The sequence below is a fragment of the Agelaius tricolor genome, unplaced genomic scaffold, assembly GCF_023055355.1.
Source record: "Agelaius tricolor isolate 1412-34295 unplaced genomic scaffold, bAgeTri1.0.p SCAF_127, whole genome shotgun sequence".
Taxonomy (NCBI): Eukaryota; Metazoa; Chordata; class Aves; order Passeriformes; family Icteridae; genus Agelaius; species Agelaius tricolor.
In genome coordinates this window covers 95,001-122,999 of record NW_027269387.1, presented here as the reverse complement: position 1 = coordinate 122,999, position 27,999 = coordinate 95,001, and the positions used below count along the sequence as shown (strand labels likewise).

Genomic DNA, 27,999 nt, shown 5'->3' with positions numbered 1-27,999 from the left:
AGGATATATGCAAGGCGCTGCAGTTTTCGCCTGCTGTGGTGCCGTGTATAGACCCGGTGGCGGCAGAAGTGGCGTGACAGGGCACAGGGATGCCGGCTGTGGCTGGACAGCGGCACGCAGCGGTTCGGAACGGGGACCGCGCTGTGCCAAAGCTGCGGCGAAAGCAGTGGGGGGTGGCGGCGGGGCCCTGGAGATAGAACTGCACATGCGTGCGGCTGATCCCGGGAGCAGCGCTGTGGTTCGATGAGTCGGCGCGGAGTGATATCGCTGGTGCTGGGGTTGTACCAACTGCGCATGCGTGGGTTCCGTCACTAGGGCAGCGTGGGCAGTCATCATGGCAGACGGGGGGGCCGGGGGGTGCGGGAGGTGGCAGAGGTGCGGGAACGGGAACGGGGCTGCGGCTACGGCCGTGGAAGGGAACGCCGGGACGTCCGTGGTTGCAGGAGGCGGCGGGGCCACGCCATCCAGCCCACCATTAGGGTTGCACCTGTATCCTAACCCTACCTGATACCCTGTGTCCTTTGCACCCCTAACCCTCAGTGTCAGCTCTCCACCTGTCAAGCCCCCCCCATCTTTACCCCTCAGCCTGCAATGTCTGTGTGTCTCCCAAAGATCCTGTTTGGGCTCCCACGTGCTGCTGCAGGGAGTAGCCGGTGGGCAGTGGGGAAAGTTTGGGATGGAGCAGACCCGGGATGGGAAGGGGTGAAGGGAGGAGTGAGTTTTTTATTATCATTCTATCCCTTTCCTTGCTAGCCTTCTGATGAAATCCTTTCTGCTATTCTTTTAGTACAGTTTTAATACGTAATTTTCTTTTAATCGTTTTCTACATTTATATACATCATATTAATATATAATACATCATTTTTATATATATGATTAAATATATATTATATATATTTACTATATATTATATAGTATAGTATATAAATATATATTATATATATTTAGTATATATTTTATGCTTATATATATTATAGATATATAAGTATATATATATAAGTACATATAATTAAATATATTTCTATATATTTAGTATATCATTTATTTATAATATAGTAAATCAGCCTTCTGAAACGTGGAGTCATCTCTTCCCTCATCCTGGGACACCCCTGCGAACACCGCCACACCCCTGTAACCCCCCCATGTCCATCCCCATCCGCATGCGGGAGTTTCCCACCATGCCCAGCGGCCGGACTACATCTCCCAGCGGCCTCCGCGGCTCCCGCGCACGCACGGCGGGGCGGGGCCTCCGCCATCTTCTCTGCGGTCCGTGAGCGGGGCGGGCCCGGCGGCTCTTAAAGTGGGCACGGCCTGGGGTGGGGCCCTCTCGGCGCGGGATGGAGCCCGGAGCGGCGCAAGAGGTTCGCGGATGGCGGGGAGGGGGCGGAGAGGGCGCCGGGAGCGCGATGGAGCCGCGGGCATTCCGCGTTCCGCCCGTCTCCGCTCTCCTGTGGCCCCTTCCGCCTTAAGGCCCGGCGGCGGGAACGGGCAGGGGGGGACGGGGAGGGGGGGGGGGGGGGAGGACCGAGGGAAACGGCGGGAGTGGGCGGGTCTTAAAGGGGGGTGGTTTGAATTGGGCGTGACTAATAGGGGTGTGGGCGAGGCCCTAACGGGCGCTGTGTGGGCGGGGCCAAGACGAGGGGCGAGGCCTCGGGAGGTGGGGCTTGGGGGAAGTGCCCGCCCCCCTTCTTGTAAACTCCTCCCCCTCCCATGTCCCCAGGCCACCTCCTGTGTCCCCCCATAATCCCCCTGTGGGGCCAGGGGACCCCAATTCCTTACCCAATCCCCCCCCATGATGCCACCCTTTGTCAGTCCCCACCGTGTTCCCTGTCACCCCCCCAGCACATCCCCGTGTCCCCTTCCCAGGCGTCACCCCCAGACTCCCCTATGGAGCCACCCCAAACTCCCCACCCGACCCCTCGAGGCTCCGTGTCCCCCCCCTGACGCCCCCGTGTGCCCACAGCCCGGGGGTCGCGGGGGTCGCCCCCCGGCCCCGGAGTCCGTGCGGCGGCAGAAGCGCCGGGAGCTGGACGCGCGGCGCTCAAAGTGCCGCATCCGCATCGGGGGGCACCTGGAGCGCTGGTGTCGCCTCAAGGAGCAGCTCGGCTTCGCCCTGCACTCACAGCTGGCCCAGTTCCTCCTCGACAGGTCAGCAGCGGGGGCAAAAAACCCACAAAAACCCGCCTCTGATGGGAAAAAAATCTGGGTTTTTTGCCTGCTCATCTCTGTCTTCCCGTGCAGGTACAGCTCGTACGGCTGCACCTGGAGCACAGGTGAGCTTCCCTTCCCTGTTCTGTGTTGGCATCCAGTGGTTTGGATCCAGATGGAGGATTTCTCTTGGGTTGGGTGCTGGAGGAGCACCTGGAGCTGCTCTTGGGTTTGCTCACCCCGCCAAGCACCAGGCAAATCCTCCGTGTTCCCTATTTTTGGCATCCCCAGTTTTTGGCCTTCCCAGTTTTTCCGATCCCCACCTCTTTGTTGGGAAGCTGTTTCACAATTTCCCTTAACAAGGACAACCCCGAGAGCCTGAGGACAGGGCCTTGCAGGTGTCCCACCTGCCCCACATAACCCCATTTTGGGGCTGTTTTTCACAGGTTTCTTTGTTTTCCCAGGAGAGCCGGAGCGGCTCCAGCCAGCCGCCCTGCAGCGCCTGGTCGCACTGTCCCACGGCCACGGCCAGGAGTGCGGCTTTGTGCCCGACATCCAGCTGCCAGCAGCTGGCAGCACGGCAGCTCCGCTGGTCTGGGAGTGTGTGGCCGGCCACCGCTTCTCCTGGGGTGGCTCCGGGGTCCCCAAGAGCCCCTCCTGTCACCCGGCCCAGGGGTGCGCCCCCTCCCCGGGCGCTGAGCGCCGGCGTTCGCTCCGCAGGGCCACGCTGGGCTCCAAGGAGGCTGGAGAGGAGGGAACGGCCAAGTCACCCCATGGTGATGGGGATCGGGGCCAGGAGATGGGAGATGGTGATGGTGGTGGCACAGGTGAGCTCCTCCAGGTCACCTTTCTGCCCTCAGCTACCCTTGATTGCCCCCACCTTCAGCCCTGCTCCCAGTTCTAGTTCCAGTTCCACCCTAGGTTCTCCCTAGGGTAGTTCCAGTTCCACCACCATCCCAGCAGGATCTGCCCCAACCCCAGGCCTCTCCAACACCCCCATCCTTCCCGACTCTCCACCTCTCCCAGCCCTTCCTCACCACCCTCCTGTCCCCTTCCAGCCCCTCAGGTGTCACTGGAACCGGGGCCTGTGGCAGCAGCTGGTGAGAGGTGAGTGGTGGCACCCACAATCATCCATCCCCTGGTGATTTGTCCCTGTCTGACCCATCCCTGTTTCCCCAATCTTGGTCTGTGCTTGTCCAGGTCATTGTCCAGTAGCTCCATCCCGGGGGATGATGCAGAGCCGGGAGCTGAGCCCCGAGAGGAAGAGGAGGAGGATGAGGACTTTGCCAAGGGTGATGACCTGGCCTACACGGATGACCTGCGTGATGAGAACTATCACCCATCCCTGGACAGGTGGGATTAGCCAGGAGGAGCTGGGAATTGTGTCCGTGTGGGGTTAAAATCAGGGATTTCTGGGGTCAAAGGGCACAGAATTTTGGAGAGGCATCTTCATCCACCCCGGGGGAGGGTCTTTGCCATGTCCAGCCGTGTCCAACCCATGTCCAGCCGTGTCCAACCCATGTCCAGCCGTGTCCAACCAAGTCATGTCCATGACTAACCCATGTCTAACCATGTCCAACCAACTCATTCCCTACCACATCCAACCCATCTCTTGCCCCCTCAAGCCCCCAAACGCCCTCACCCACCCTTCTGTTTGCCCCTGACAGCGATTCAGAGCCACAGCGACGCCAGGGCCAGCCCAAGGCTCGCAGGAAGCCCATCAAGGAGGAGCAGCCCCTGCTGGAGCAGCCCCTGCCCAGCCCTGGACCCTTGGAGGAGAAAAGTGGACAGGTCAGGTGAGTCACGGCAGCCACCGAGGTGAAGGGATGAGGGGAGGGGGCCAGAGGCATCATCTTGTGTGGTTGTTTTATTATTTTATGATACATATGATATTAAAAGAAAATGATATGTTGAGACTATAATAAAAGAATAGAAACGTGGAGAATCTTGACTCCATGTTTCAGAAGGCTGATCTATTATTTTATTATATATATTATATTAAAATTACATGTTAAAACTATACTAAAAGAATAGAAACATGGAGAATCTTGGCTCCATGTTTCAGAAGGATGATTTATTATTTTATGATATATATGATATTAAAAGAAAATGGAATGTTGAAACTATACTAATAGAAAGGAAGGATTTTATTAGAAGGTTAGTAAGGAATAGAAAGGAGTGATAATAAAATCTTGTGGCTGACCAGAGAGTCTGAGACAGCTGGACTGTGATTGGCCATTAATTAAAAACAGCTACATGAAACTAATCAAAGATGCACTTGTTGCATTCCACAGCAGCAGTTTGTTGTTTACATTTCCTTTCTGAGGCTTTTCAGCTTCTCAGGAGAAAATTTCTTAGCAAAAAGATTTTTCCTAAAATATTTCCATGACAATCTTGGGAGTGTCCAGTGCCGTTGGCCACGGGACAAGAGCTCTGTGTCCCCAAGGGGGGGTTCCAGCCCTCCCCGTGACTCTGCTGACAGTAGGGCAGAGATGTTTCTTGGTTTTTTGGGGTGCAAATAGGGGTTTGGCTCACAAACATCACTGCAGGGGCTTCGTGAGCCTGCACCCTGTCCCTTGTGGGTGCTCAGGGAACAAGGAGAGGCAGTCAAAGCTGCCATGGAGGGGGATGAAGAGCCCCTGAACCAGACCCGTGGTGGGCACTGAAGCCTCCAAAAGACTGGAGATTTTTTGGAACACCCTAAAATCCATCAATCCCACCACAGCCTCCTCCACTGATGGATCCAAGGTTTCTCCAGCAGCTCTGCGGCCCAGTGTTGCCAGCTCTCCTTTCCAGACACACAAAATTCAATGTTTTGTGCTAAAAAAAAGCTTAAATCAGCCCTCAGGGCTTCACTGGGGCTTTGCACAAGGGAGGTCTGGTTGGGGCTTGGTCTGTGCACGGCCTCAGATCCAACACACCTCAGCTGGATGGATTTTCTCACACTTTTGACACAAAAAGGGGGTAAAATCCCCCCATTTTTTCCTGGAATCAGCCACAACTCCTCCGTCTGCCCCATCCCAAGCATTTCCCCAGGTGAGTGCTGTCCCTCACAGCTTTGATTGATCCCTTTGGATCTTGCTTTTCTTGGGGACACTGAATGCCCTCCCCTCTCCCAGCAGCTCCAGAACCACCCCAGACGTGGCTGGAAGAGGGACCACCCTTCCTGGAGACCCAATCCCAGTGAAGGTAAGGCTGGAATTTGCTCTCCCCCTCTCCCTGGCATTGCAGATCCCAGGCTCCCAAATCCCCTGAGAGGGTAGAAAAGTCTGTGTTCCATCTGGGCCATTCTTTTTGGGGCCAAAAGTGAATTAAATGTGAAAATTTTCCTGGTGTTCTTTGGGTTCTGCCCGATTTCCATCCCAAATGCCATGGTCTCCAAATGTGTCCAAAGTTTTATCTGCAGGCTGGTGGCTTTTCTGAGGGGCTTGCAGCTCTCTGCCCTCTCCCAAAGCCAAGCCTAAGCTTTAGGTCAAGCTCTTTTTGGGCTGAGCTTGGTGACACAGGTCAGATTTTTAATATTTTGGTTCATTTTCCCCCCATCTTTTGTCACAGCAAGTTGAAAATGGGAGATAAAATCCTGGTGTATGAGCAAAGCTGGACCTCACAGATGTCAAGGGGGTTCTCCTCTTCTCCCTTACCCAGGTAAAGTCAACCTGAGCTGATAAAAAACCTGTTTTCAAGAGATTTGGGACAAATCCCCAGGTTGAACCCATGCTTGAGCACTGGCATCTCTCACTGTCCCATTATTTCCCCTCCCCAAACCCCACTTTAATCCACTTTTTAATGGATCTTTCCTTAATTCCAGGGTGACAGCCAGGAATAGCTGCTGTTTCCAGGGATCTATGGATGAATTATAGATCCAGCCAGGCTGGGAGCCAATTTCAGTGTCCTGGGATGCGTCCAAACCATGTGAAAAGGGTTTTGTAACAAGCAATAAAGAATTTATTCTTATTTTAAACGCCTGAAATGTGTTTGTTCCAGCGTGTCCTGCTGGTCCACGGGGTGGAAAGGGGAGAAGTGCTGGTCCTGAGGATGATTTAATGTAGGATTTCCTGGGGAACCTTGGCTCTGGGGACAGTGAGGGGACAGCAGGGCCTGGCTGAAAACGGCTTTTTCCTCTTGCAGGCAGCCACGGGCGAGTGACAAGGACGTGGCTCAGATCGGCCCCAAGAGGATCAGGTACCTGAGGAAGAGGAGGGAAGGGGCCAGGGAAGCTCCCAGGAAGAGCAGGACGGGCAGGAGAAATCTCTGGAAGGGTTTTTTTTGCTTCATTTTAAATGATTTCACGGGTGGGTGAGGAGGAGGAGGGAGCTGGGGGCAGATCCACATCCCAAAGCTTTTCCACACCTCCTCCTCCTTCCTGATAAGGATTTTTTCCTGTGTTTTCCCTGTCAGGAAGGCAGCAAAGCATGAGATCCTCCTGTGTGACTTCGAAGGCTGTGGCAAAATCTTCTCCAACCGCCAGTACCTGAACGTGAGCAGCACCTGGGGAGCCTGGGTGGGGTCTCCTGGAGCTGGAATTGGGAGCTGGAATTGGGTTTTTTTTCCCCTGGCAGCACCACCAGAAGTACCAGCACATGCACCAGAAAACCTTCACCTGCTCTGAGCCCACCTGTGGGAAATCCTTCAACTTCAAGAAACACCTGAAGGAGCACGAGAAGCTGCACAGTGGTGAGAGGGGCATTTCCAGGGGGAAATTGCACCTCCCTGGTGTAATCCAGAATTTTGTCTGGATTCCACCTGCTCCCATCGGATTCCCACCTCCTGTACCCCCTTCCCCACTCATTCTCAAACTCCCACCCCTGGGAGCTTTCACTGCTGCCCTTTGCTCCCAGAATCTCTCCCTTATCCTCTCCATTCCCATGCTGGGAATTCTCCCAGCTCCCAGAGCACATCCTGATGATTTTTCCAGGCTGGATCAGCCCCCGATCCCTTTTCTTTTCCTCCCAGACAAGCGGGATTACATCTGCGAGTTCTGCGCACGCTCCTTCCGCACCAGCAGCAATTTGATCATCCACCGACGGATCCACACCGGGGAGAAGCCCCTCCAGTAAGTCCCAGTCCCATTTCCAACTTCCCAGTAAGTCCCAGTCCCAGTTCCATCCCCCCAGTAAATCCCAGTCCCATCTCCAATTTCCCAGTAAGTCCCAGTCGCATTTCCAATTTCCCAGTAAATCCCAGTCGCATTTCCAATTTCCCATTAAGTCCCAGACCCAGTAAATCCCAGTCCCATACCTGCAGCTCTGCTCAGCCTCAGAGTCTCTTGCCACCCTTTTCAAGCCAAAATCAGCTCCTCCAGCCAAAAGCCAGGCTGAGATTCCTCCCGAGCTTTCTGCCCTTGGAGCTGGCTGTGTCCAGACCCAGCAGCTCCAGGGTGGTGTTTAATTAGGCACAGCTTAATGAGCTGAAACAGAACCCATGTCCAAGCCATTCATGCCAGGAGAGCACTGGAGCTTCAGCCCTGGCGCGTTCCAGCCCCGAGCATGGCAGGGCCAGTTCTCCCTGGGGTTTTTCATTCCTTCCAAAATCTAAAATCTCCCCCAGGTGTGAGATCTGCGGCTTCACCTGCCGCCAGAAAGCCTCCCTGAACTGGCACATGAGGAAACACGACGCCGACTCCTTCTACCAATTCCCCTGTGACATTTGTGGCAAGAGGTTTGAGAAACGGGACAACGTCACCGCGCACAAGAGCAAGAGCCACCCCGGGGGCCTGCGCCAGCCCGAGGGGCCCCAGCAGCAGCCCCCGGAGCCCCCCGGGCCCATGGAGGCCCTGGAGCTGCTGGGGGCTGTGCTGGGGCCTGGGGGGGACACAGGGAGGGCCCCCCTGGAGTTTGGGGTGGGGGATGTTGGGGGGGAGCCACCCCAAGGGCAGGGGAGGGGTGAGGAGGGGTCCTAGAGGGCTCATCCCCCGCCCCAGTTTGGGGGCTGGAGCAAAACTTGGGATGATGCTGGACCCTCCAGGTGCCAAAAATACATGGGACAGGCAAAATCCCAGTTTTTCAGCCAAATCCTAGATGAAATCCCAGTTTTTCAGCCAAATCCCTTTTTTTTTTTTGCCAAATCCCAGCTTCCCTCAAGCCCAGCATTATTGCCATAAGTCGATCCTTAATAAAGACTTATTTTGGGCAAAAGTGGGATTTGGTGTCAGATTTTTATGGAAAAAAAAGATAGGAAAGTGATATTTGGGTGGTTTGGACACAGGTAAATGGGTTGGAGAGGGGGTGGAGACACGAAAACCCAGGAATTGGGTACCCAAACTGGGATGAGAGGGAGATCCCAGTGAGTCTGTGCCCCCAGACTGGGATGAAAGGCAATGCCCAGTGGGGTGTGCCCCAAAACCGGGAGCTCCCAGTGCTTCAAACTTCTCCGTTAAACTTTCATTTAAAAACTCTGATTTAAACATGTAAAAACTCTGATTTAAACCAGAATTTGGACTTAGAGATACTTGGAAGCTCCAAGTTGGGACCATTTAGTGAATTGCAAGTGCCCCCAAAACCCCTCAGTGCTCCACCCCAGCAGGCTGGGGACCAGGACATCTCTGTCTCCATCCCCTCCCAAGCAGGAGCAGCTTTTCCTCCTCTCTCCCAGCACCAAAAACCCCCAAATTATCGCGTTTTAGGGTTGGTTTGTTTTTTTTTTTTGCACAGCAACTTTTATTTCCCCACTAACAGTGACAGGGCAAAGGACACGAACAGCAGCAGGGGGAAGGGCACAAGGGGAGCGGGCAAGATCACACCTGGAACACAGAACCCCCTCCCCAAGCCCCCCCAAAACCCCCCCAGCCCAGCTTTGGGGTGACCCCAAACATCCCAATCCCCTTGCTGGGATCCTGGCACTCCAGGGGCTCAGAATTCAGGGGGAGAGAAGGGGAGATGGAATGAGGGGGGGACAGTGCTGGAGATGAGGAGGCAAAAAGGGACATGGGGGGCCATGGGGGGGCTAGGAGGGACATGGGGGGCAATGGGGACACAAGGAGGGGGGACAATAGAGCCCAGAATTTCGGGGGAGATGAGAAGGGGAATGAGGGGGGACAGTGGGGGAGATGAGGAGGCAAAAAGGGACATGGGGGGCAGTGGGGAGATGGGGACACGAGAAGGGGGGACAATAGAGGGGAGAGAGGGTCCCTCAGCGACAGCAGGACGGGCTCGGCCCCTTCCCCAGGGAGGATGGGATGAGTCAGGATGGGATGGGTGAAAATGACCTGCAAAGCAACGGTGCCCAAACTGGGGGGGGGACACGAGACCCCTCATCTCCACACGGCATTTTAGGGGCGAGGGGGGGACACAAAGCTTTGGCTACTATTCGAAGCAGGATGGGATCAGCCTCTCCCTGTTCCACGGGGCTCCAACTCCAAAGAAAAAAACCACAAAATGAACTCTACAGGGGTGTTTAACCAGCAACAAAACACAAAATGAACTCTACAGGGGGTGTTTAACAGCAACGGAGAGAGGGTGCTCAAGTAGCCCACCCCCTCACCAACCAACACCCCTGAGGAAGATTTTTGAGGGTAAAAAGACTCAAAAACTTTGAACTGCAACAGGAAAAAAAAAAAATCCCCCCTGAACAGCCAAGGGTGGGATTTGGGAAGCAAAGGAAAACCTAAGGATGGCAAGGGGGAGAGAGAGAGGGGGGACACCACCAGCGAGCGGGGCGGGGGCTCAGTTGCAGAGGGACAGCGAGGAGCCCGCGTAGAAGAGCCAGAAGAGCGGGAAGATCCTCTCGGAGAAGGCTCCAACTCCAAAGAAAGAACACAAAATGAACTCTACAGGGGGTGTTTAACCAGCAATGGGGAAGGGGTGCTCAAGGAGCCCCCTCACCAACCAACGCCCCCGAGGAAGATTTCTGAGGGTAAAAAGACTCAAAAACTTTGAACTGCAACAGGAAAAAAAAAAATCCAGGGGTGGGATTTGGGGTGTTTTGCTCAGAAGCAAAGGAAAACCTAAGGATGGCAAGGGGGAGAGAGAGAGGGGGGAACACCACCAGCGAGCGGGGCGGGGGCTCAGTTGCAGAGGGACAGCGAGGAGCCCACGTAGAAGAGCCAGAAGAATGGGAAGATCCTCTCGGAGAAGGCGGCGGTGAAGGTGAAGATGGGGGCCATGTTGTCGGCGTTGTAGAACGCCACCCACCCTCCCTCGTAGTCCAGGTACACCCCGATCTTGCGCGGCCGCTCGCACAGCGACAGCGGCGTCTCGGGAGAGGTGAACGCCTGGTACTGATCCCAATTCTTGCCCTTCCAGTTGAGCCCCACCGCCCAGATGCCCTCCTCGGGGGCGAAGTCGACCTTCTCCTTGCGGCGCACGGACTCGCGGGCGGCGCCCAGCACCCAGCTCTCCCCGTCGCCCACCTCCACCTCCCAGTAGTGGCGGCCGGCAGAGAAGCCCTCGGAGGCCAGGACGCAGAAGGCGTAGTCGAAGCGCTTGGGGTGCGCCGGCAGCTCCTGGGGCGCCCCGCGCAGGCGCACGCTGCGCTTGTCCTCCGACAGCACCAGGTAGGGGTTGGCCGTGTCGGGGTCCAGGGAGAGCTCGCCTGTGGGGGAATGGGAGGCGGGCGGTGATGCGATTAATACAGTACTATTAATTGTATTAATGCTATTAATAGCTGCTGTGGTGTTGGCAGGGGTCTGAGGGTGAGGGTTAGGGAGGAAGGGACAAGAATGTTGGCTCTGTGTTTGAGGGGGATTGATTTATTGTTTTCTGATACTATTGTGTTAAATAATTGTATTAAATAATACTATTGTAATAAATAATGACTTATTCTTTTATTATACTATTGTGTTAAATAATAATTAAATAATAATGAAATTATAAATATATTATAATTACATTATTAAATTATAATTAAATAATAAATTTTAATTAAATTCTAAATAAATTATAAATATTTTTATATTTAATATATATAATATATATAGTTATATTTATATATAAATATAAATTATTTATACATTATTATATAATTAAATTATATAAATCATTATATATTTAATTATATATTTAAATTATAATACGTTGTATTAAAATGATAGTAAAAGAATGGAAGAAATTATTTTGTCAGAAGGCTAGCTAAGAATAGAATTTTCTGTGCCCCAAACCAGAGGGGAAGGACCCAGGTGAAGCCACCTGGAGCATCCTGAAGAGCCCACACAGAAGCCAAGCCCAGCAATTCCAACCTCAACCCCTGGAAAAGGCAGGTTAGACTCCCCCGTAACCCCCAATCCCAGTAAATTCCCACACTATCTCTTGGAAAAGGGAAGTCCCAGCCCCAAATCCCAGCCAATTCCATGCAAACCCCTGGACAACAGAGCTGTTATCCCAGTCTCCGTGGCCTCACCTGTGTCGTTCTCCAGCTCAAAGCGCAGATTTTCTGTGGGAAGAGAAGGAAGGAGTTGAATCCCCAGAACTGCTCAAGCCATGGGAATGATCCCAACTCCACACTCCCACACTCAAATCCCAGGGAAATCCCTTTTCCACCTCTTCCCTAGGATGAGGGAACAACGCAGAGCTCTCCCAGCCAGCCCAGGGGGGGAATTGGAGCCCGGCTCCATCCCAGCCCCCATTTTGGTGGATTTCCACGTGGGATCCTGGCTGGGAAAGCACTTTTTTTTTCCAGGAAGGATCTCATCAGGCTCACCCTTGAATTCCAGCAGCACTTCCTTGAGCACCGCGCTCTTCTGGGAAAAACTCTTCAGCTTCTTCTCCAGCTCGGAAAAGCCGGGCTCAGGCTTGAGGAACATCCAGCTCTCCAGGCTGAGGAGACACGGGAGTCAGGGACCCAGAAAATCAAGGAGTTCCCCCTGGGAAGGGTGGAAATGCCAGCTCCAGCTCCAGCTGAGAGCCTCCAGGTTCACCCAGCTCACTCACCTGCTGCCAGCTGGGACGACGCCCTGGAAGGGGAAGAAAACCCAAGGAATTTGTTAGGATCGGCATCTCTCCTATCTCAAGATATCCCAAAATCCTCCCCAGAAACTGGGAGGATCCCATGAAGGGACTTTTGTCCCCGTAAAGGTATTTTTGTATCTACAAGTGGAATTTCCCACCCCATTAATAGAATTTTTTACCCAATAAATTTATTTCTCCAATAAATAAAAATTTTGACCCATAAATGGAAATTCTTGCCTACATAAATGGAACCTTTTTCCACCCCATAAACAGGACTTTTTTCTCCCCATAAATGGAATTCTCACCCCCATAAACAGGTTTTGTCCCTCTAATTAGGATATTCCCCTGATAAATAAATAAATATTTTGACCCATAAATGGAAATTCTTGCTTTCCTTTTTTTCACCCCTTTTTTGTCCCCTTAAACAGAATTTCCATCCCCATAAATAGGTATTTTTGCCCACTACACCGGATTTCTGTCCGTGAGCGGGAATTTTTGGAGTCCCACCTCGCCAGGTGTGCTCCCCGTGCCACCGTCCCCGCCCTGCTCTGCAAGGAGCTTGTCCAGCTGCGCAATGTCCTCGGCCAGGCGCGCCACGCTCTCGTCCCTGCGGCGCCCGATGTCCCTCTCCAGCTCCTCCAGCCTGGAGAGCAGCAGCTGCTCCTTCTCCTCCAGGAACGCCCGCAGCTCCTTGCACTCGGCCACGATCTTCTGCCTCTCCACCTCCGTCTGTTTCTGCAGTTCCAGGGCCAACATCCCCGTGAGGGCAGGTCCCCGCAGCCACGGAGCTTGGGGAGAGAATCTCCGGGGGCAAGGGGAACCCAAATTTCCAGAGCCAGGAAATGCCCCAGGTGAGACCGAACCCACCTGGATGGGGCTCCCAGCAACTCCTCACTGGGACTCCCATGGGCAAGGGGAACCCAAATTTCCAGAGCCAGGAAATGCCCCAGGTGACACCGAACCCACCTGGATGGGGCTCCCAGCAACTCCTCACTGGGACTCCCATGGGGAACAGGAACCCAAATTTCCAGAACCAGAGAATTCCCCAGTGAAACTGAACCCTCATTCCCATGGGGATGAGGAACCTCCCAGGTGGGACCAAATTTATCTCCAGAGCCAGGAAATGCCCTGAACCCTCCTGGATGGGGGTCCCAGCAGCTCCTCACTGGGATTCGCATGGGGAACGGGAACCCAAATTTATTTTCACAGCCAGGAAATGCCCAGGTGAGACTGAACCCTCCCGGTTGGGGGCTCTGGAACCCCCAGCACTCACCAGCAGCTCCTCACTCTGCCTCTCCCGCTCAGCCTTGGCCTCCTCACGCCCTTTCCTCAGGGAGCTCAGGTGCTCCTGGGGCACCTCCTGAAAGCACAAAGGATCCCTTGGGAATTCTGCCCCCGTGGGCCATCACGATGGAAACGCTGCTGCTGTTAAAATGGTCAAATTCACCCAATCTGGGGCTTTTTTTTGGAGATGGAACCAGCAGCTACCCTGACCTAACAAAACCACCAAACTTCACCCCAACCAGCCCAAAAACTGAAAAAAAAAAAAAAAGTCAATTGATTTTATCTGTCTGTGAGGAAACAAATGCCCTGGTCCCACCCCCAGCCTCCTCCCAGATTCTCCCTCCTCAAGGTGCCCCAAAATTGGGTTGGACTCCTCCCCAAGAGGAGGAACTACTGCCTTTAATGAACTGCTCACTAAATTATTAATTATTAATTCATTAAGCTCATCCTTATTTAAGTAATTTGACCTCCATGGAGGGCAGAGAAGCCCCTGCAAACAGCAGCTGGCCCTGGGGGCAAATGAATCTACTTATTTTATAACTAAAACCCTAAATACAAGGATTTTGACTGTTAAGAGCCAGAAGTTGCTGGGTTTGGAATTTATCCATGAGATTAAAGCAAGTATCAGGGCAAAAACGGAGCAGGGAGGATCTCAGCAACAACCAATTATCAAACACTCATAAAAGTAGGGTAACGAGGGGGAAAAAAATCCCAAGGGAGCAACAACCTGGATCTACACAAGGACGTCTGTGTCCTAAAAAAAAAAAAGGACAAAACCCCAGATTTAGGGCGGGGGGACAGCCCCAGCGTCCCCGGAAGCGGAACCACGGCAGTTCCGGGACAAAACCCCCTCTAAAAGGATTTAATCAGCACAAATAATTAATATGCGGTGGTTAATGATGCCACAGTCCCCTCCCCTGCTCCCTCCTCCTCCTCCTGCTGCCGCTGCGCAGCGACATCGGCTCCGTCCGGCATCTTGGATCCCTCTGGTTCCTGGAATTCCGAGGCCTGCCCACCCACACCGAGCCCTCGGGGTTTCACAGTGCCAAATTAACCCCCGCTGCGATCACGACACGCCCCATATCGCGACATAGCGGAGCCCCAGCGCTGCCGGGGGGGCGCCGTTTTCGCTCTGCGTCATTCCAAAGGGATGGGGGGGGGACGGACAGGCGGCTCCTGGGGGGGCCCAGCGCCACTTCCAGCCTGATCCTGGATCGGGTCAGGGATTAAATAACGCCCCGCTCCTCCTCCCCGTTCCCAGCTCGGTCCTGGGTTTCGGGGGGCTGGCGAGATTTTGCACTGAGGTGGGCACACCCCCTTTTCCCAGTACTGTCCCAGTTCATCCCAGATGGATCTCGCACCCCCCATCTCGGGGGTGTCTGTGTTTTGGGGTGATTCGGGTCCTTCTGCATCCCCCAAATTCTGAAAGCAGCGCCCAGCTGGGCAGGGGATCCCCCGCGGGATCCACACAGCCTGGAGGGGCCTTTAATGCACCCCAAAAATGGGGGGGATTGGGGGCTCATTTCTGTGCTCCCATTGGAACTGAGGGGTCCCAAAGGAGGAGGAGGAGGGAGTCCCTGATGGGGAGCAGTCCCTGGGGCACCCCAACCCCGTGAGATCTCCTTGGGGTGCTCCCCATCTCCTCTCTGCCCTGTCCGTGTTTTGGAGTGATTCGGGTCCTTCTGCGCCCCCAAATTCTGGAAGCAGCGCCTAGCTGGGGAGGGGAATCCCCCGTTGGATCCACACATTTGGGGGTCCCCACACAGCATGGGGGACTGGGAGCTCATTTCTCTATTCCCCGTGGAACTGGGGGGGTCCCAAAGAGAAGGAGGGAGTTCCTGGGGCACCCCAACTCCGCGAGATGTCCTTGGGGTGTTTACTGCATCCCCCATTTCTCAGGGGTGTCCAGCACCCCAAAAAAGACCCGGGAGGGGGTCTCACTGCCCCCCAACACCCCGAGGGGGCTCGCAGTGCTTTTCCCCTCCGGGGAAAGGGTCCCGAAGCCCCTCCGCCCCTCCAGCATGGGACTCCTCCCCCCGTTGTGAGGGGGGATCCCGGCACTGACCTCCGCGGCGTGGGCCGCCTCCTCGGCGGGCAGCACCGTGTGGGCTCGGTGCTCTCGGGACAGGTGACACACCACGCACACGGCCCGCCTGTCCTGCACGCAGTACAGCCGCAGCGGCTCCCCGTGCCGCGGGCAGCGCGGCGGGCCCGGCGGCCCGGCCGGAGCGGCGGCGGCGGGCAGCGGCGGCGCGGGCGCGGGCGGCCCCGGCGGCGGCTCGGCGGGGCCCGGTGGCAGCCCCAGCTGGCGGACGATGTGCACGATGTTGCCGAGGGAGCGGTTGGGGCGGAAGAGGCGCTGCGGAACCGGCTCGCGGCACTGCGGGCAGCACAGGCGTCGCGCCGAGTCCTCCCAGCACTGGGTCACGCAGGCGCGGCAGAAGTTGTGCCCGCACTCGGCCACCAGCACCGGGTCGTTGAAGTACTCCAGGCACACCGGGCACGTCAGTTCGTCCTGCAGGCTCCGCGCGGCGCTGCAGGGCGCGGGCGGCGCGGACGGGGGCGCGGGAGGCGCCTCCATGGCGGCCGCGGGGCCGGTGGCGGCCGCGGGGCCGGCGGCGGTGCCGGTCGTGGCGCTGGTGCCCACAGAGAGTCCCCAAACGCGGAGCACCCGCTCCGCACGGCTCCGCCGCCCCGACTGACGGCCGAGGGGCGGCGCCGGGCCTGCGCCGGGGAAGGGGCGGGGCTGCGCCTGCGCGGGAGGGTAAAACGGGCGTGGTTTGCGCTGTCCGTAATGAGGTGGGCGTGGTCAGACTCTCCTGGTATATAATGAGCGCGGGCAGGGGGCGTGGTGTTGCCTGGGGGTGTGGCTGCGTTTGCGCAGTAGGAGAGGGCGGGGTAATGGCCGTGAGGGCCCGCAGGAGTGGCCTGAGGGCGGCTGAAGGGTCTGGGGGTCGCTGGGGGGGCTATTTGACAAGTGTTGGAAATTCGCTCCAGGAAGCTGAATTCAGGGAAAAATTATTCAAAACCTCTAGACGTACAAAAACGACCCCAAAAGCCCTTTCCTAGGGGATTTAGGGATTTTTACATCCCTACTGGGAGCAATCCCTCCTCCATGCGACAAATGCAGAGAACAACAGCACCATTTTCCTGCTTTTCTCTACATTTCCTCACTGTCCGTGGTGAGATTGGCTTCGGGGAGGAAACACTTTGTCACTGTACGGTGGGGAACGGGAATAAATTGGGGTTAAAAATTTAATTCGGGGTCAGAGCGGAACTGCCCTCTTCCGAAATGGCGGCCTCGGCTTCAGGCAGGGCGCGAGGGAAAATGGCGGCGGCCTCGCGCTCCCCATTGCCGCCCGCGCGGCCCGGCTCAAGATGGCGCCCGCGGCCTGAGGGACCGGCCGCCATCTTGGGTGAGGGCAGCCAGGTCTTCAGGGCCCAGTCGGGGGGCAAGGCCTGCGGAGCAGGGGCGAGGAGAAAACGACGTTTTGGCCCAGATTTGCTGTAAAATCTTGGATTGCTCCCTTCAAGCATTTGATTGCATAATTTCTGTCCCCAAAATGAATTTTTTTGGGTTTAGGATGGAGAACGTGATAATAACTCAGTCAAACAATTCTCTTCTATGAGCTGTTCTGAGGATGCAAAATGAGGGAATAACACCAAATTCCCCAAAATGTTGCTGTGATATTTCTCAGGAGTTGCTTTTATTGTGTATCCAGGCCCTCAGAAAGGGTTTCCAAGGTGTTATTAGAGAAAAAAAAAATATTTATGACCATGTCTTCTATTCATCGTTCAGGGTTCACCTGCCCCCTCTGGAGACTTGTCCTGGCTAGGGCAATCTCCAGCTTTATCATTTTATTTTATTTTATTTTATTTTATTTTATTTTATTTTATTTTATTTTATTTCCAATATTAACCTCCTCATTCTCTTGCCACAGCTTGATTTGATTGCCCTGCACTGCATAGTGGTGCTTGTGGCTACATAATAATAATAATAATAATAATAATAATAATAATTTTTTTCCCCCGAGCAAAGTGGTTTTGTTTTTTTTTAATTTCTGCCCTGACTCACAGCTCTTGCCGCCAGAGGGCCTCAGCCATTGTGCGCAGCCCTTTTCTGCCTTTTCCCACAGCTCCTTCCTCTTTTTCCTTTTCTTTTTTTTTTTTTTTTTAATTCTTTCTTTCCTTCCTTTCGTTCTTACGTAAACAAAGAGACACAGGTGTCCACGAGGTGTGGGGTTCCCAGTTTATTCCTGCCCTTTGCCAGCACCTCCTGCTCACCCTGAGCATCTTCATCCCCTCCATCCCCTTCTCCCACCTGCTGGCAGCACAACACCCCTGGATTTTCGTACCAGAACCAGCCCTGATTCCCCCACCCTTCCCCGATGGAGCCAAGTGCCGTTTCCTTTGGGAATCGGCTCCTTCTCCCCCAGGTTGTCCCTTTTTTGAGGTCTCAACTGTAGCAGGTGCAAATATTCACCTATCGCTGTGGGGAGACACCAGGGCAGATAAATCCCACCCTGTGCCATGACAGAGCAGTGTCACCCACCCCAGAGCCCTTCAAGTGTCACCTGGTGTCCAAGACAAGTTTTCCCTCCGTTGTTGTCGGAACTCAGTGCATCCCTCTGGGTGTCCAGAGCAGCCAGGACCCCTGCCAGGGGGCTCAGAGACCCTGGCACACAGCCCAGAACACCTGTGGGTTTGATTATGACCCGTGGAGCAAATTACCAGCTTTGCAGGAAGGCCTGAAAGCCACAGAAGTTTAAGTAATGTAATAATAAAATTATCACTAGGTGAAAAAGTAGATTTTGGGGTTTTTAGAATAGGGGTTTTGGGGACAAGATGGAGGGACTTGGGTGTGTCCAGCCTTTCTTCTTCTTCTCTACCTCCATCTTCTGCTGTGATGTTGGCACTTACAGATGGGTTTAGAGTAGAAACTCACTGTCTAACATAGGAGATAGGCATTGGAAAGTAATTGGAAACATGTTATGCGTAGTTTGTGGTATAAAGAGATAACACCGCCCCGAGGGCAGTCAGAGTGCCTCTGACTATCCTGCTGAGCGGACCTCGGCTGGGCAGGAGAAAAATTTTATAGATAAGATACAATAAACAACTCTGAGACTGAGAAGTGAAGAACTCCGATTCATTCTTTGAACGTGTGGGCCGAAACAGAGACTTTTCATGTGTCTCGGAGCTGCAATAAACTGCAACCTCCCGAGAAGTTGTCTCTCCACATCCATCACACCGAGGAGCCTCTTAGTCCTTAGGGCTCCTCGCTGCTGCGAGCTCCAGGCGTGTCCCCAGTGAGCCGTGTCCTGGCGAGGGCCCCGCAGCCTTGGGCAGGTGGCTGCGGCGGTGCTTGCTGAGATGTGACCCCTGGCTGAACGCCTCGCCACACTCGGGACACTTGAACGGCTTCTCCCCGGTGTGCACGCGCCGGTGCCGCTCCAGGTGCGACGCCCAGGCAAATCCCTTCCCGCAATCATCACAGGTGTAGCTCTTGTGCTCAGCGTGGCCGCGCTGGTGCACCAGGAACAGCGGCGCTTCCCCGAAGCGCTTCCCGCAGTCGCCACACTTGTAGGGCCGCTCCGGCGAGTGCGTCTTGCGGTGCTGCAGCAGATGCACCTTCTGGGTGAAGCGCTCGCCGCAGCTGGCGCAGGGGAAGGGCCGCTCGCCCGTGTGCACGCGCCGGTGCCGCTCCAGGTGCGACGCCCACACGAAGCCCTTCCCGCAGTCGCTGCAGCGGTGCGAGTGCTCCCGGCCGTGGCACCGCTGGTGCCGCGCCAGCGCCGGCCCCGCCCGGAACAGCTTCCCGCAGTCGCCGCAGCGCAGCGGCCTCCTGCCCAGGTGCGTGCGGCGGTGCCGCGCCAGGTCCGAGCTCTGGCTGAAGGTCTTCCCGCAGGCCGGGCAGCGGTGCGGCCGCTCGCCGGCGTGGCTGCGGCGGTGCTTGGCCAGGTGCGAGCCCTGGCTGAACGCCTCGCCGCACTCGGCACACCCAAAGGGCTTCTCACCGGTGTGCACGCGGCGGTGCCGCTCCAGGTGTGAGGCCCACACGAAGCCCTTCCCGCAGTCGCCGCACTTGTGGGGTTTGTCGGCGGCGTGGCCGCGGCCGTGGGCCGCCAGCTCGGCGGCGGCAGCGAAGCGCTTCCCACAGTCGCCGCACTTGTGCGGGCGGTCGCCGGCGGCGTGGGTGCGGCGGTGCTGCCGCAGGTGCGAGCTCTGGCTGTAGGTCTCGCCGCACTCGGGGCAGCCGAAGGGCCGCTCGCCTGTGTGCACCCGCTGGTGCCGCTCCAGGTGCGAGGCCCACGGGAAGCTCTTCCCGCAGTCGGCGCAGCTGAACGGCCGTTCCCGGGCCGGTCCTTGTCCGCGTGGGGCTTTGGCACAGCCGAGTTTGGGGAGCGTGGCGGGTTTGGGGGGCACGGCTTTGTCTGGGCGCTTCGCTTTGCGCCGGTGGGAGCCCAGGGGCTTCTCCCGCTCCAGGCTGAGGGATGAGTGCCCAGCACTGCTCTCCAGTGCTCCTTTCTCCACTGCTTTTTCACTCACCAGCCCCTGAGCTGCTGGGAAAAGGGAGAAACAGGATTTAAAATAAAGGAATAACAACAGGATTGTCCTTAAAAATTTCGCTTTTTCACTCATCGGCCCCTGAGCTGCTGGGAAAAGGGAGAAACAGGAAAAGGTGAAAGCGTGAGGGAGGTGAAATAATGGTAATAACACCAGGATTCTCCTTAAAAATGTCACTTTTTCACTCATCAGCCCCTGAGTTGCTGGGAAAAGGGAGGAGAAAACGGGGAGGGCGTGGCCCTGACTGAGCAGGGGTAGGATTAAAAACAATAGAGCAACAACAAGATTCCCCCTAAAAATCTTGTTCTCCCAAGGAGGAGGAAGAGAGATCCAATACAGAGCTGATCCCAGTTTGATCTGGAAATGTGGAGATGCCAAGGGGCACTCCAGTTCCAGAATTTTCAATTTAAATTATCAATAACGTTTTCCTGAAGAAAAATAATTAAGGAAAGAGCTGGGGCTTGGGGAAATCCCCCTGGAAACTTGCCCAGATCCTTCAGCCCCTCTTCCCAAACTGCTTTGCTTGAAGCAAAGGAAGGACAGGGGGATGTACAACAAGGAAAGAGATTTTTGGGGCGTCCTTACCCAGGGACATGAGGGTCTCGTAGCTCTCGTGCATCACGTCGAGGTACAGAGACTTCTGCCGCGGATCCAGCAGCACCCACGGCTCCATGGCAGAGGGAACAACGCACGTTCCTCCCTCGGGGCTCCCCAAAATCCCCTGCAGGGAGGAGAAACCCCTTGAAATCGAGGAATTCCCACACACACAGTGCTTCCCGCTCGAGATTTCACCCTTCTCCTGCGGTCACCTCGGGGAATGCCGAGTTTTCACAGCCCCTCCATCCAGGACTAATCCCGAGCAGGAGAGTCCCTGCTTCGCCCCCGCCGTTCCGGCAGATCCCATCCAGCAGCATCCTCCTCTTCCTCCCGGCTCTCCGTTCCCCGGCAATCAGCGGCGGGGCGCCGGGGCTGCATCCGGGAGCGTCCCCATCCCTGCGGAGCCCAGAGCTCCCTCTCCATCCTGCCTGTCCCTTGTCCCCTCCCCAGAGGAACCGGGAACAGCCCCCGCTGCCGTCTCCATCCCCGACCCGCATCCCCGTCCCTCCTCCTCCCCGCTACCTGCCTTCGTCCCCGGCTTCCGCGGGGCTTTTCCTCGTGAAAAGCGCCCTCCGTTCCCAGGGAGGGAGGGGGCGATGCCCAGAGCCCCCCGTGCAGCCCAGCAGCCTCCCCCAGCAGGACACAATGGAGGCGATGCCGAGCGCGGCTCCGGAAGCCCGAGCGGGTATCCGGGAGGGAGAGACGAGAGGCTGAGCCGCAGCTCCGCTTAGCCAGAGCCCTCTAGAGGTAACGCGATCCCAAACCCATCCCCAAACCTCTGCGAACCCTCTGGAACCGCGGGAACGGGCGGGAGCGGTGCCCCCTGCCCCTCCTGCTGCTGCCCTTTCACCCGCGCTGGTGCCCAGAGGGTTTGGGGAAGATCCGCCGGGAAAATTGGGGTGGCAGAAGCAGGGATGGATCGTTCGTTGGGAAGCGTTTTGCTGGGATCCCCCCCCCGCCCAGGTGAGAGAGGGGACGCTTCTGGTTCCCCTCTCTCAGCAGGCAGGAAGAAATTCGTGTTTTCCACGCGGAAAAATAGCCCTGATGGTGTTTTCCTGGTAAAAATAAGTGGTTTTTCTCCCCTCAAAACTCCAGGTGAGCTGGTTATCACAACCCCACGAATAAAAACTCCTCCCTGGGAGGAGGAGTTCATTTCTTGCATTCATTTCTTGCATTATGCCCCCAATCCCAAAAGTGTTGCGTGCAACAGGTGTATCCAGGGAATCTTCTGGCCAAGCAGGAAATGATGGACAAGAAAATGCTTTGAAAGCACATCTTTCCTCACCAGGACCTGCCCAGGGCTCTCCAACCTGTGCCTGCCGGCCCGGAGACTCATTAGGGCTAATTACCTCATTAATAAATCCACACGGGGTTTTCCCTCCTGGTGCTTTACATAATTTCAGTCCCTTTTCATCTCCACAGGGAAACGCTCCCAGGTGAGCGCACTCCACCATTCCAGGCGCCTTCCAACACGCTCATGATGCCCCACACAACGTGTGGAATGAAACCTCACTTTGTTTTTTCTTTTTTTTTTTTTTTTTTCATAACCTTAAAACCAGAAAAGAGCAACTTGGAAAGAAATCCCCATCCCTTCTCCCACCCTCTGATTCCCTGCCTCGTGATGCAACCGGTGCCAGGCTGAAACTCACCTTCCCGTAACCTTCAGGGAATCAGCAGATGCCAGCAGGAAGATGGGAGGGACAACTTTTGCAACTGGTGGATTGTTGATGCCCAGAAAATGACGATGTCCCCATCGCTGAGGTTGATCCCAAAGCCGCCTGCTGGGGCACGCATTAATCCAGGTTTTATCAGGGCAATCTGAAATCGGCTGCCTTCAATCCAAACTCTCTGATCTTCCTGGAAATCTGGGCCAGTTTCGCCATGTAATTCCCAAATCTCTCAGGATTTGTTTTTCCAGGTGTGGTTTTGGAAGTTCGATGTTGGCACCACACAGGGGAACAACCAGAAATCATAAATCATAAAACATAAAGCCAGACCCAAACCAAGAGGGTTTTTCCCCCAAAAAAGATGCTTTTACTTTTTTCCAATCCAGCTGGTGGATTTTCTTAAATGGTGACATGCTCCAAGACAAAAAAAAATTCAAGAAATTAAAGAAAAACCTTCAGTCCTTCAGTTTTTCTAGAAGCAAACTTTCCAAAGGTTTTTGTCACCCAATTTTAACCAAGACAGCTCAGGAAGGAGTCAAGAAACCATCAATGACCCCAAAAACATCCTGGGACTCACAGGACTGCATCGTTCCATGGTGAACCTCCCCGCCCTGGGGGATGTACCACCCGAATCTGAGCACACATAATCTCGAACACATATAATCTCGTAATATAATGACTTGGGACACCAAGTAAAAATTAAAATAAATTAATAAAACTGCAAACATCACTTCAACAGCCCTGAAACTACTGCTTAACCAGACTGTGGCCACCACCCTGCCTCAAAGGGGCCAGGCTATGCTCTCACTCTGTGGTTTTAAGGCAATTTTCTGTATACGTTGCATTTATTGTGATTTTTCTATTAAATTGTAACTATGACTTAAAATCTCTCACAAGGGATTTGTGTGGGGTTGATTTCCCCCGCTGGTTTGCCTTCAAACCAGCACAACCAAGGCCATGGTGTTGGGAATCCTGCAGGAACCACAAAAATACCCCCACAAACCACCAAAAAGCAAAATTCTGGGCAAAGCCCACATGGTGGCATTGGGAATCCTGCAGGAACCACAAAAATACCCACACAAACCACCAAAAAGCAAAATTCTGGGCAAAACCCTGCAAAATGCTCCCTAAATTTTGTTTGACTGAATGTTCCTTCATCCTGAGGTGTTTTATGATCATATTTAGTGAAATCCCACAGTGGATTTCACATAAAATATGGTGAGAGCTCCAAGCAGGAGCTCTCGGTCCAAGAACGAAGAGATGGTTCTTCAGATGAGTTTATGGTGCTTTGGCACCATATTCTGGAAAAATACTGGTCTCATTTCTAGGAAAAATATCCAGTTTTTGCCGTTTCAGTGAAGTTCTGGGTGATCTCTAAGGTCTCCTTCCCACTGAAACAATTCATCACCTCCTCTGTTATAATGGAGGCAAGATCAAGCCAAAACTCCCAGCACCTAAGAGCCTCCAGCAGATGAATTTTCCCCAGAAATGTTCATTTTCACCCCCGAAATCATATTTTGAAGGTCTCCCCGGGGTTCAGAAAGATGCCCCTGATGGTTGAACAGATTTCAGCGGTCTTTGTGCAATACCAGGAAAAAAATCCCCAAACCCGATTGTTCCTTCTGGGAAATTGCAGCCTCTGGAGGAGCAGGGTGCGGTCACAGTGTCTGGGTAAACATGGTACACCCCAAAACATGCACTGGACAGCTGACTTTGCTCCAGTGACTAAAGGGGGACAAAAAAAAAAAAAAAATTCCAGCAGAGGAAACTGAGTCTGCTCAATTTCTGGTTCCCCTTCTGATGACAAATCGCACTTCACTCCCTTCCGGGTTGCACTGATTGGCAGAGGGATTTTTGGAAGCTTCAGGTTGCTTTTTTTTTTTTTTTTCCCCCTGTTAAGCTGGGGTATAAAATGAATTGCAATCTCAGCAGAGGATTCATCTTCCTCCTGGAGAGATGACTGGGACTGGTGAGTGATTCCTCCCCTCAAATCCTGAGATCTCAGTGGGCTTTTTCCTGGATTTCTTTCATCCTTGCTGTCTGGGTTTGGTGTTTTGGTTCCATCTCTTTGCCACCTCTCCCCTTTTCCAGCTGGACTGCTCCATGGTCACCTGGAGCTCCAGGCACCTTCCCAAAAAAACCACCTGATGGAAGGGGGAGATTTTCCACATCTTCCCCAAAAAAAACACCTGATGGAAGGGGGAGATTCTCCACATCTTCCCAAAAAAACCACCTGATGGAGGTGACACTTCCAAGAGCCTGTCCCAGGATATTTGCCCTGATCTCCAAACAGGATCTCCCAAATGGTCCATAGGTTTTTTCCAGGTCAATCCAACCTTATCCCACTGTTAACAGGATTTCTGCAGCAGATTCTTCCTGAGTATTTTTCGCACTCGTGGTTGGTGTCTTGATCAGCTCAAGGGGCTGTTGAAACGCCTGCCTCAGGTGTTGGATGATGAAGGCTCCAAGGTGTGTTCCCGGCAGATCCACCCCAGATCTGCTCCGGAAAAAAATAAAAACCACAATTCCCAGGGATTTTCCAGCAGTAAAAATTACCCAAAGCAGAGTTTCCAAAGCTTTTTTTGTTTTTCCCTGGAAGAAAATTGGCAGCAGTCAGGGGAAGGAAAAGAAAATGAAAGTTGTTCTTTAGTTATTTTGAAAAACAGAAACCAAAACTAGGAAAATCCCAAGGTGGGGGGAGAGGGGGGAACAGGGGATAGGATGGGACAGAGTGTGGTTCTCCACCCAAATTTTCTTCCACTGTGAAAATGTTAAATAACGTTGTGTCTGTTCTGGTGGAAATGGTCGTTTTGGGTCTGTTTGCTGCTCCCTGTGGGCATCTCAAAGACACAATATTTGTAAAGGAGAGGATTTTAAATTGGGAGGGATTTTTAAAAGGAGGGGATTTAAAAGGAGGGAGTTTTAGAGGAGAGGATTTTAAAGGAGAGTAAAATTCTCTTCTCTAAAATTAAGTAGAAATTTTTTAATCTGGGAATTTTAAAGAAGGTGAATCCCATCTCCCTTCATCCCTCCCATTCATCCACCTTCCTGTGAAATTTTATCTCCAGCTCTCCTGCCTGTGCAAGTCCCCATCAGATCCATCTGCCCAATCCTGTCTTTTCCTTCCACCCTTCACATAAAAATATAAAAACTCCCTTTCCCAGGTATGGGAAAGGTCACTGGGAACAATTATTTGCACATGAGTGGCACTAATTACTGTCTTGAAAGCTTTGGGGCTTATTCTAAGAAGGTCAAAGTCATTCTGGGAACTCACCACAACAGCTGTACGAGCAGAACATGAATATGGAGAACTAAAAAATCATGTATGGGCTGATTTCTCTTAGAAAATGGGAATCACCCTCACTGACACCTCCTGGCGCCTTCCATGGTGGACTTGCTGGAGCCAGGGGTTTCACAACCACCCCAGTTCCTCTTTTTAGGTCCTGGATGCCGACACAGTTTGTGCCAACGCCGCATTGCTGCCTTCCCTCCTCTTCTTCCCTCCCCAGCCCTCTTCCAGATCCTTCTGCTGGCGGGTCTGCTGAGCGCCCAGCGGTTCCCATCCTTTCCTGAGTATTGTCTCCACGACCAGGACTACGAGGAGCTGCTGCAGATCGTGCGGGATGGGCTGGAGCCCGCGGCCCGCCCGGCGCACGTGGTTGTGGTGGGCGCAGGGATCGGGGGCCTGACGGCGGCCAAGCTGCTCCGCGACGCCGGGCACAAGGTGGGGATCCCACACGGGTCTCCCAGGCTCGTTTCCCTCCTCTAAAAGTCTTCCAGGGAAAAGGAAATGCAGTGGTTCAACCCCTGAAGGAAGGGAAGGAGATTTGTCCCCGGTAATTTCCCCTGATGTTGGTTCCTGAGAATCAAACGAGTCCTTTGCGTTCTGTCTTTGGGGCAGCGGACATTCCAGGGGTTCCCAAACCATCCCAAGGCACCCTCGAGTCTCAAAGAGGGTTTGCAAGGCACGTGGGGACAGATTGGTGCTGCTTTCAGAGCCCCAAAACCCTGAACCACCACGAGAACCTTCTCACCGGAGCTGGTGTCCAAATGCAGCCCAGGAATTGGGAAATGAGAAACTGCCCCAGAGGCAGAGGTGTCTTGGCCAGCAGAGGAGGGTTTGGATCTACAGGTGCTTCATTCGCCACCTGAAGGGGATCTGTCCCACCCTCTGGACCTGGTTTTGAGGGAGTTTCACTTCAAACAAGCCATTTCCCAAACACCTCCAGCCTCCATCCAATTTTTTCCAGGTCACCATTCTGGAAAGGAGCAGCTGGGTCGGGGGGCGGATCCGGACGTACCGGCCCGAGGGACAGGATTGGTACGTGGAGCTGGGAGCCATGCGCCTGCCAGGCAAGCACAGGTGAGGGCGTGTCCAGCCCCGCGGCCAGGTGAGGGACCAGCCCAGTCTGGGGGGAAAAGCATCCCCAGTGCTTCCCTGGGGTTCAGGGTTTGTGCCAAGGGGACAAAATGCTCTGGTGGCAGAGCTGGGGGGTTGGTGGTTAGATTTTGGTGCCATCACTCCGCCCTTTTTTCCAGGCTGGTCCGCGAATTCATCCGCCAGTTCAACCTGAAGCTGAACCCTTTCATCCAGAGCGACAACAACACCTGGTACTTCCTGAAGGGCGCTCGGGTCAGGGCTGAGGAGGTCAACAGGAACCCCGATGTCCTGAATTACACAGTGAAGCCGTCGGAGAGGGGCAAGAGCCCCGTCCAGCTCTACCGGGAGGTCCTGAGCAAGGTACAAGGTTTTCCCGTGGTGTCCCCTCACCTGAACGATGAGATGAGTTGGAGAAAACTTGGCCATAAATTGGGGAAGAACAGGGTCCTTTTGGGGGTCTACAGCAGAGAGGCTCAGAAACAAGGACAGAAGGTTGCAAAACCCCTCAGGGGTTCAGAAACAAGGACAGGCAGTTGCAAAACCCCTCTTTGTCCATAAGAAATCCCTTGGAAGGAGTCCACCAGGAATTGGACGAGCAGAAAATGCCACGCCGAGGCACAGCTGCTTGAAACTTGATGTCCAGAAGCTGCAGGGGTTACCAAACCCTGAAATCCTGAGAGAATTTTGGGCAGCACTTTTGGAAATTGATCTTTTTCTAGTGAATACATCAATGTTTCTTCTCCAGGCTTTTAAGAAGTTCCAGACCACCGATTGCAGGAAATATCTGGCTCAACACGACTCCTTCTCTACCAAGGTAATGGGCTTGAGGGTAAATTTAATACCAGCTCTTGATAATTAACCTGCTCTCCCTGCTTTGAGAAGGGTCTGTCTGTGTCACTCTAATCCCATCCTCTGTCACCTTTTGGATGCTTTTCCCTGATAAATGATCCCTTCTACTTAAAAAAGGCTGAGAAAGGGGCCAGCACAGTGCCAGTGGAGCCCTAGCTGAGGTAACAACCTCAGGCTGTGTCTCTCTCTCCCCCTGGGATCTCCAGGAATATTTGATCAAGGTCGGGGGGCTGAGCCGAGGAGCTGTTGAGATGATCGGTGACTTGCTGAACGAGGACTCGGGGTTTTACCTGTCCTTCCTCGCCTCCCTGTGGGACTTTGACATCTTCTCTGAAGAGAGGTGAGTGCTGTCCCTGCAGCCCAACCCCATCCCCACAACAGAAAATGCCAGAGTGATCCCAAACTGGAGCCGCTCGCAGCTTAACCTGACCCCCAAGCTCCGCTGGTGTCTCCAGAGGAGCTCAGGTTTTTATTTTTACACTCCCTAAACCCCTCATCCTTCCCACACCTCCCGCTTCTCCTCCCCTTCCAGTTTTGATGAAATCACCGGAGGGTTTGACCAGCTGCCCAAAGCCTTCCACAAGGCGCTGCCCAACGTCGTCCAGTTCAACTGCACCGTGGAGAAGAT

At 54.1% G+C, this 27,999-nt stretch overlaps 4 protein-coding genes across 5 annotated transcripts in view; 2 read left to right on the top strand and 2 right to left on the bottom strand.

Moving 5' to 3' along the window:
* Positions 1-374: 374 nt before the first annotated feature.
* ZNF692 (zinc finger protein 692) lies at positions 375-8,282 on the top strand. Of its 2 annotated transcripts, XM_071420181.1 has the most exons (13): positions 375-653; positions 1,057-1,361; positions 1,964-2,148; positions 2,242-2,273; positions 2,613-2,975; positions 3,207-3,255; positions 3,349-3,501; positions 3,816-3,944; positions 6,277-6,330; positions 6,547-6,625; positions 6,708-6,822; positions 7,102-7,201; positions 7,696-8,282. In XM_071420181.1, exons 2-13 carry the CDS (start codon positions 1,338-1,340, stop codon positions 8,045-8,047), a joined length of 1,635 nt encoding a protein of 544 aa, XP_071276282.1. In that variant the 5' UTR covers positions 375-653; positions 1,057-1,337; the 3' UTR covers positions 8,048-8,282. The 2 variants fall into 2 exon arrangements, with proteins under 2 accessions (XP_071276282.1, XP_071276283.1); XM_071420182.1 differs by lacking the exon at positions 2,242-2,273 and having other exon boundaries at positions 377-653; positions 2,869-2,975.
* Positions 8,283-8,776: 494 nt separating this feature from the next.
* Positions 8,777-16,035, bottom strand: LOC139586623 (E3 ubiquitin-protein ligase TRIM7-like). Its single transcript, XM_071420183.1, has 8 exons — positions 15,379-16,035; positions 13,303-13,389; positions 12,537-12,764; positions 12,012-12,034; positions 11,782-11,897; positions 11,482-11,514; positions 10,221-10,677; positions 8,777-9,879 (listed from the first exon to the last, which is right to left on the bottom strand). Exons 1-8 carry the CDS (start codon positions 15,892-15,894, stop codon positions 9,810-9,812), a joined length of 1,530 nt encoding a protein of 509 aa, XP_071276284.1. The 5' UTR covers positions 15,895-16,035; the 3' UTR covers positions 8,777-9,809.
* Positions 16,036-18,445: 2,410 nt separating this feature from the next.
* LOC139586615 (zinc finger protein CKR1-like) lies at positions 18,446-20,938 on the bottom strand. The gene is given in 4 exon segments (XM_071420175.1): positions 18,446-18,632; positions 18,635-19,873; positions 20,463-20,598; positions 20,687-20,938. Coding segments are annotated over 4 exon segments (1,533 nt in total). The 5' UTR covers positions 20,792-20,938; the 3' UTR covers positions 18,446-18,579.
* Positions 20,939-23,386: 2,448 nt separating this feature from the next.
* Positions 23,387-27,999, top strand: part of IL4I1 (interleukin 4 induced 1) — a 7,238-nt gene continuing 2,625 nt past the window's right edge. The window contains exons 1-7 of the mRNA XM_071420178.1: positions 23,387-24,110; positions 25,651-25,865; positions 26,392-26,504; positions 26,681-26,882; positions 27,268-27,336; positions 27,578-27,711; positions 27,904-27,999. The exon at positions 27,904-27,999 is cut by the window's right edge and continues 2,625 nt beyond it. Coding sequence (XP_071276279.1) covers positions 24,098-24,110; positions 25,651-25,865; positions 26,392-26,504; positions 26,681-26,882; positions 27,268-27,336; positions 27,578-27,711; positions 27,904-27,999 — 842 coding nt within the window. The 5' untranslated portion in view covers positions 23,387-24,097. The remainder of the gene's footprint in view (positions 24,111-25,650; positions 25,866-26,391; positions 26,505-26,680; positions 26,883-27,267; positions 27,337-27,577; positions 27,712-27,903) is intronic.

What these genes read in the sequence shown, in the direction of transcription:
- ZNF692 (XM_071420181.1), top strand. Translation starts at nt 1,338, where the DNA reads ATGGAGCCCGGAGCGGCGCAAGAG. An exon ending in GCCCAGTTCCTCCTCGACAG is followed by an intron (nt 2,149 to 2,241) that starts GTCAGCAGCGGG and finishes CTTCCCGTGCAG; the next exon opens with GTACAGCTCGTACGGCTGCA. An exon ending in GTGGCAGCAGCTGGTGAGAG is followed by an intron (nt 3,256 to 3,348) that starts GTGAGTGGTGGC and finishes GTGCTTGTCCAG; the next exon opens with GTCATTGTCCAGTAGCTCCA.
- LOC139586623 (XM_071420183.1), bottom strand. Translation starts at nt 15,894, where the DNA reads ATGGAGGCGCCTCCCGCGCCCCCGTCCGCGCCGCCCGCGCCCTGCAGC. An exon ending in AGGCGGCCCACGCCGCGGAG is followed by an intron (nt 13,390 to 15,378) that starts GTCAGTGCCGGG and finishes TTGTGCTTTCAG; the next exon opens with GAGGTGCCCCAGGAGCACCT. An exon ending in GGCAGAGTGAGGAGCTGCTG is followed by an intron (nt 12,765 to 13,302) that starts GTGAGTGCTGGG and finishes CTGGAACTGCAG; the next exon opens with AAACAGACGGAGGTGGAGAG.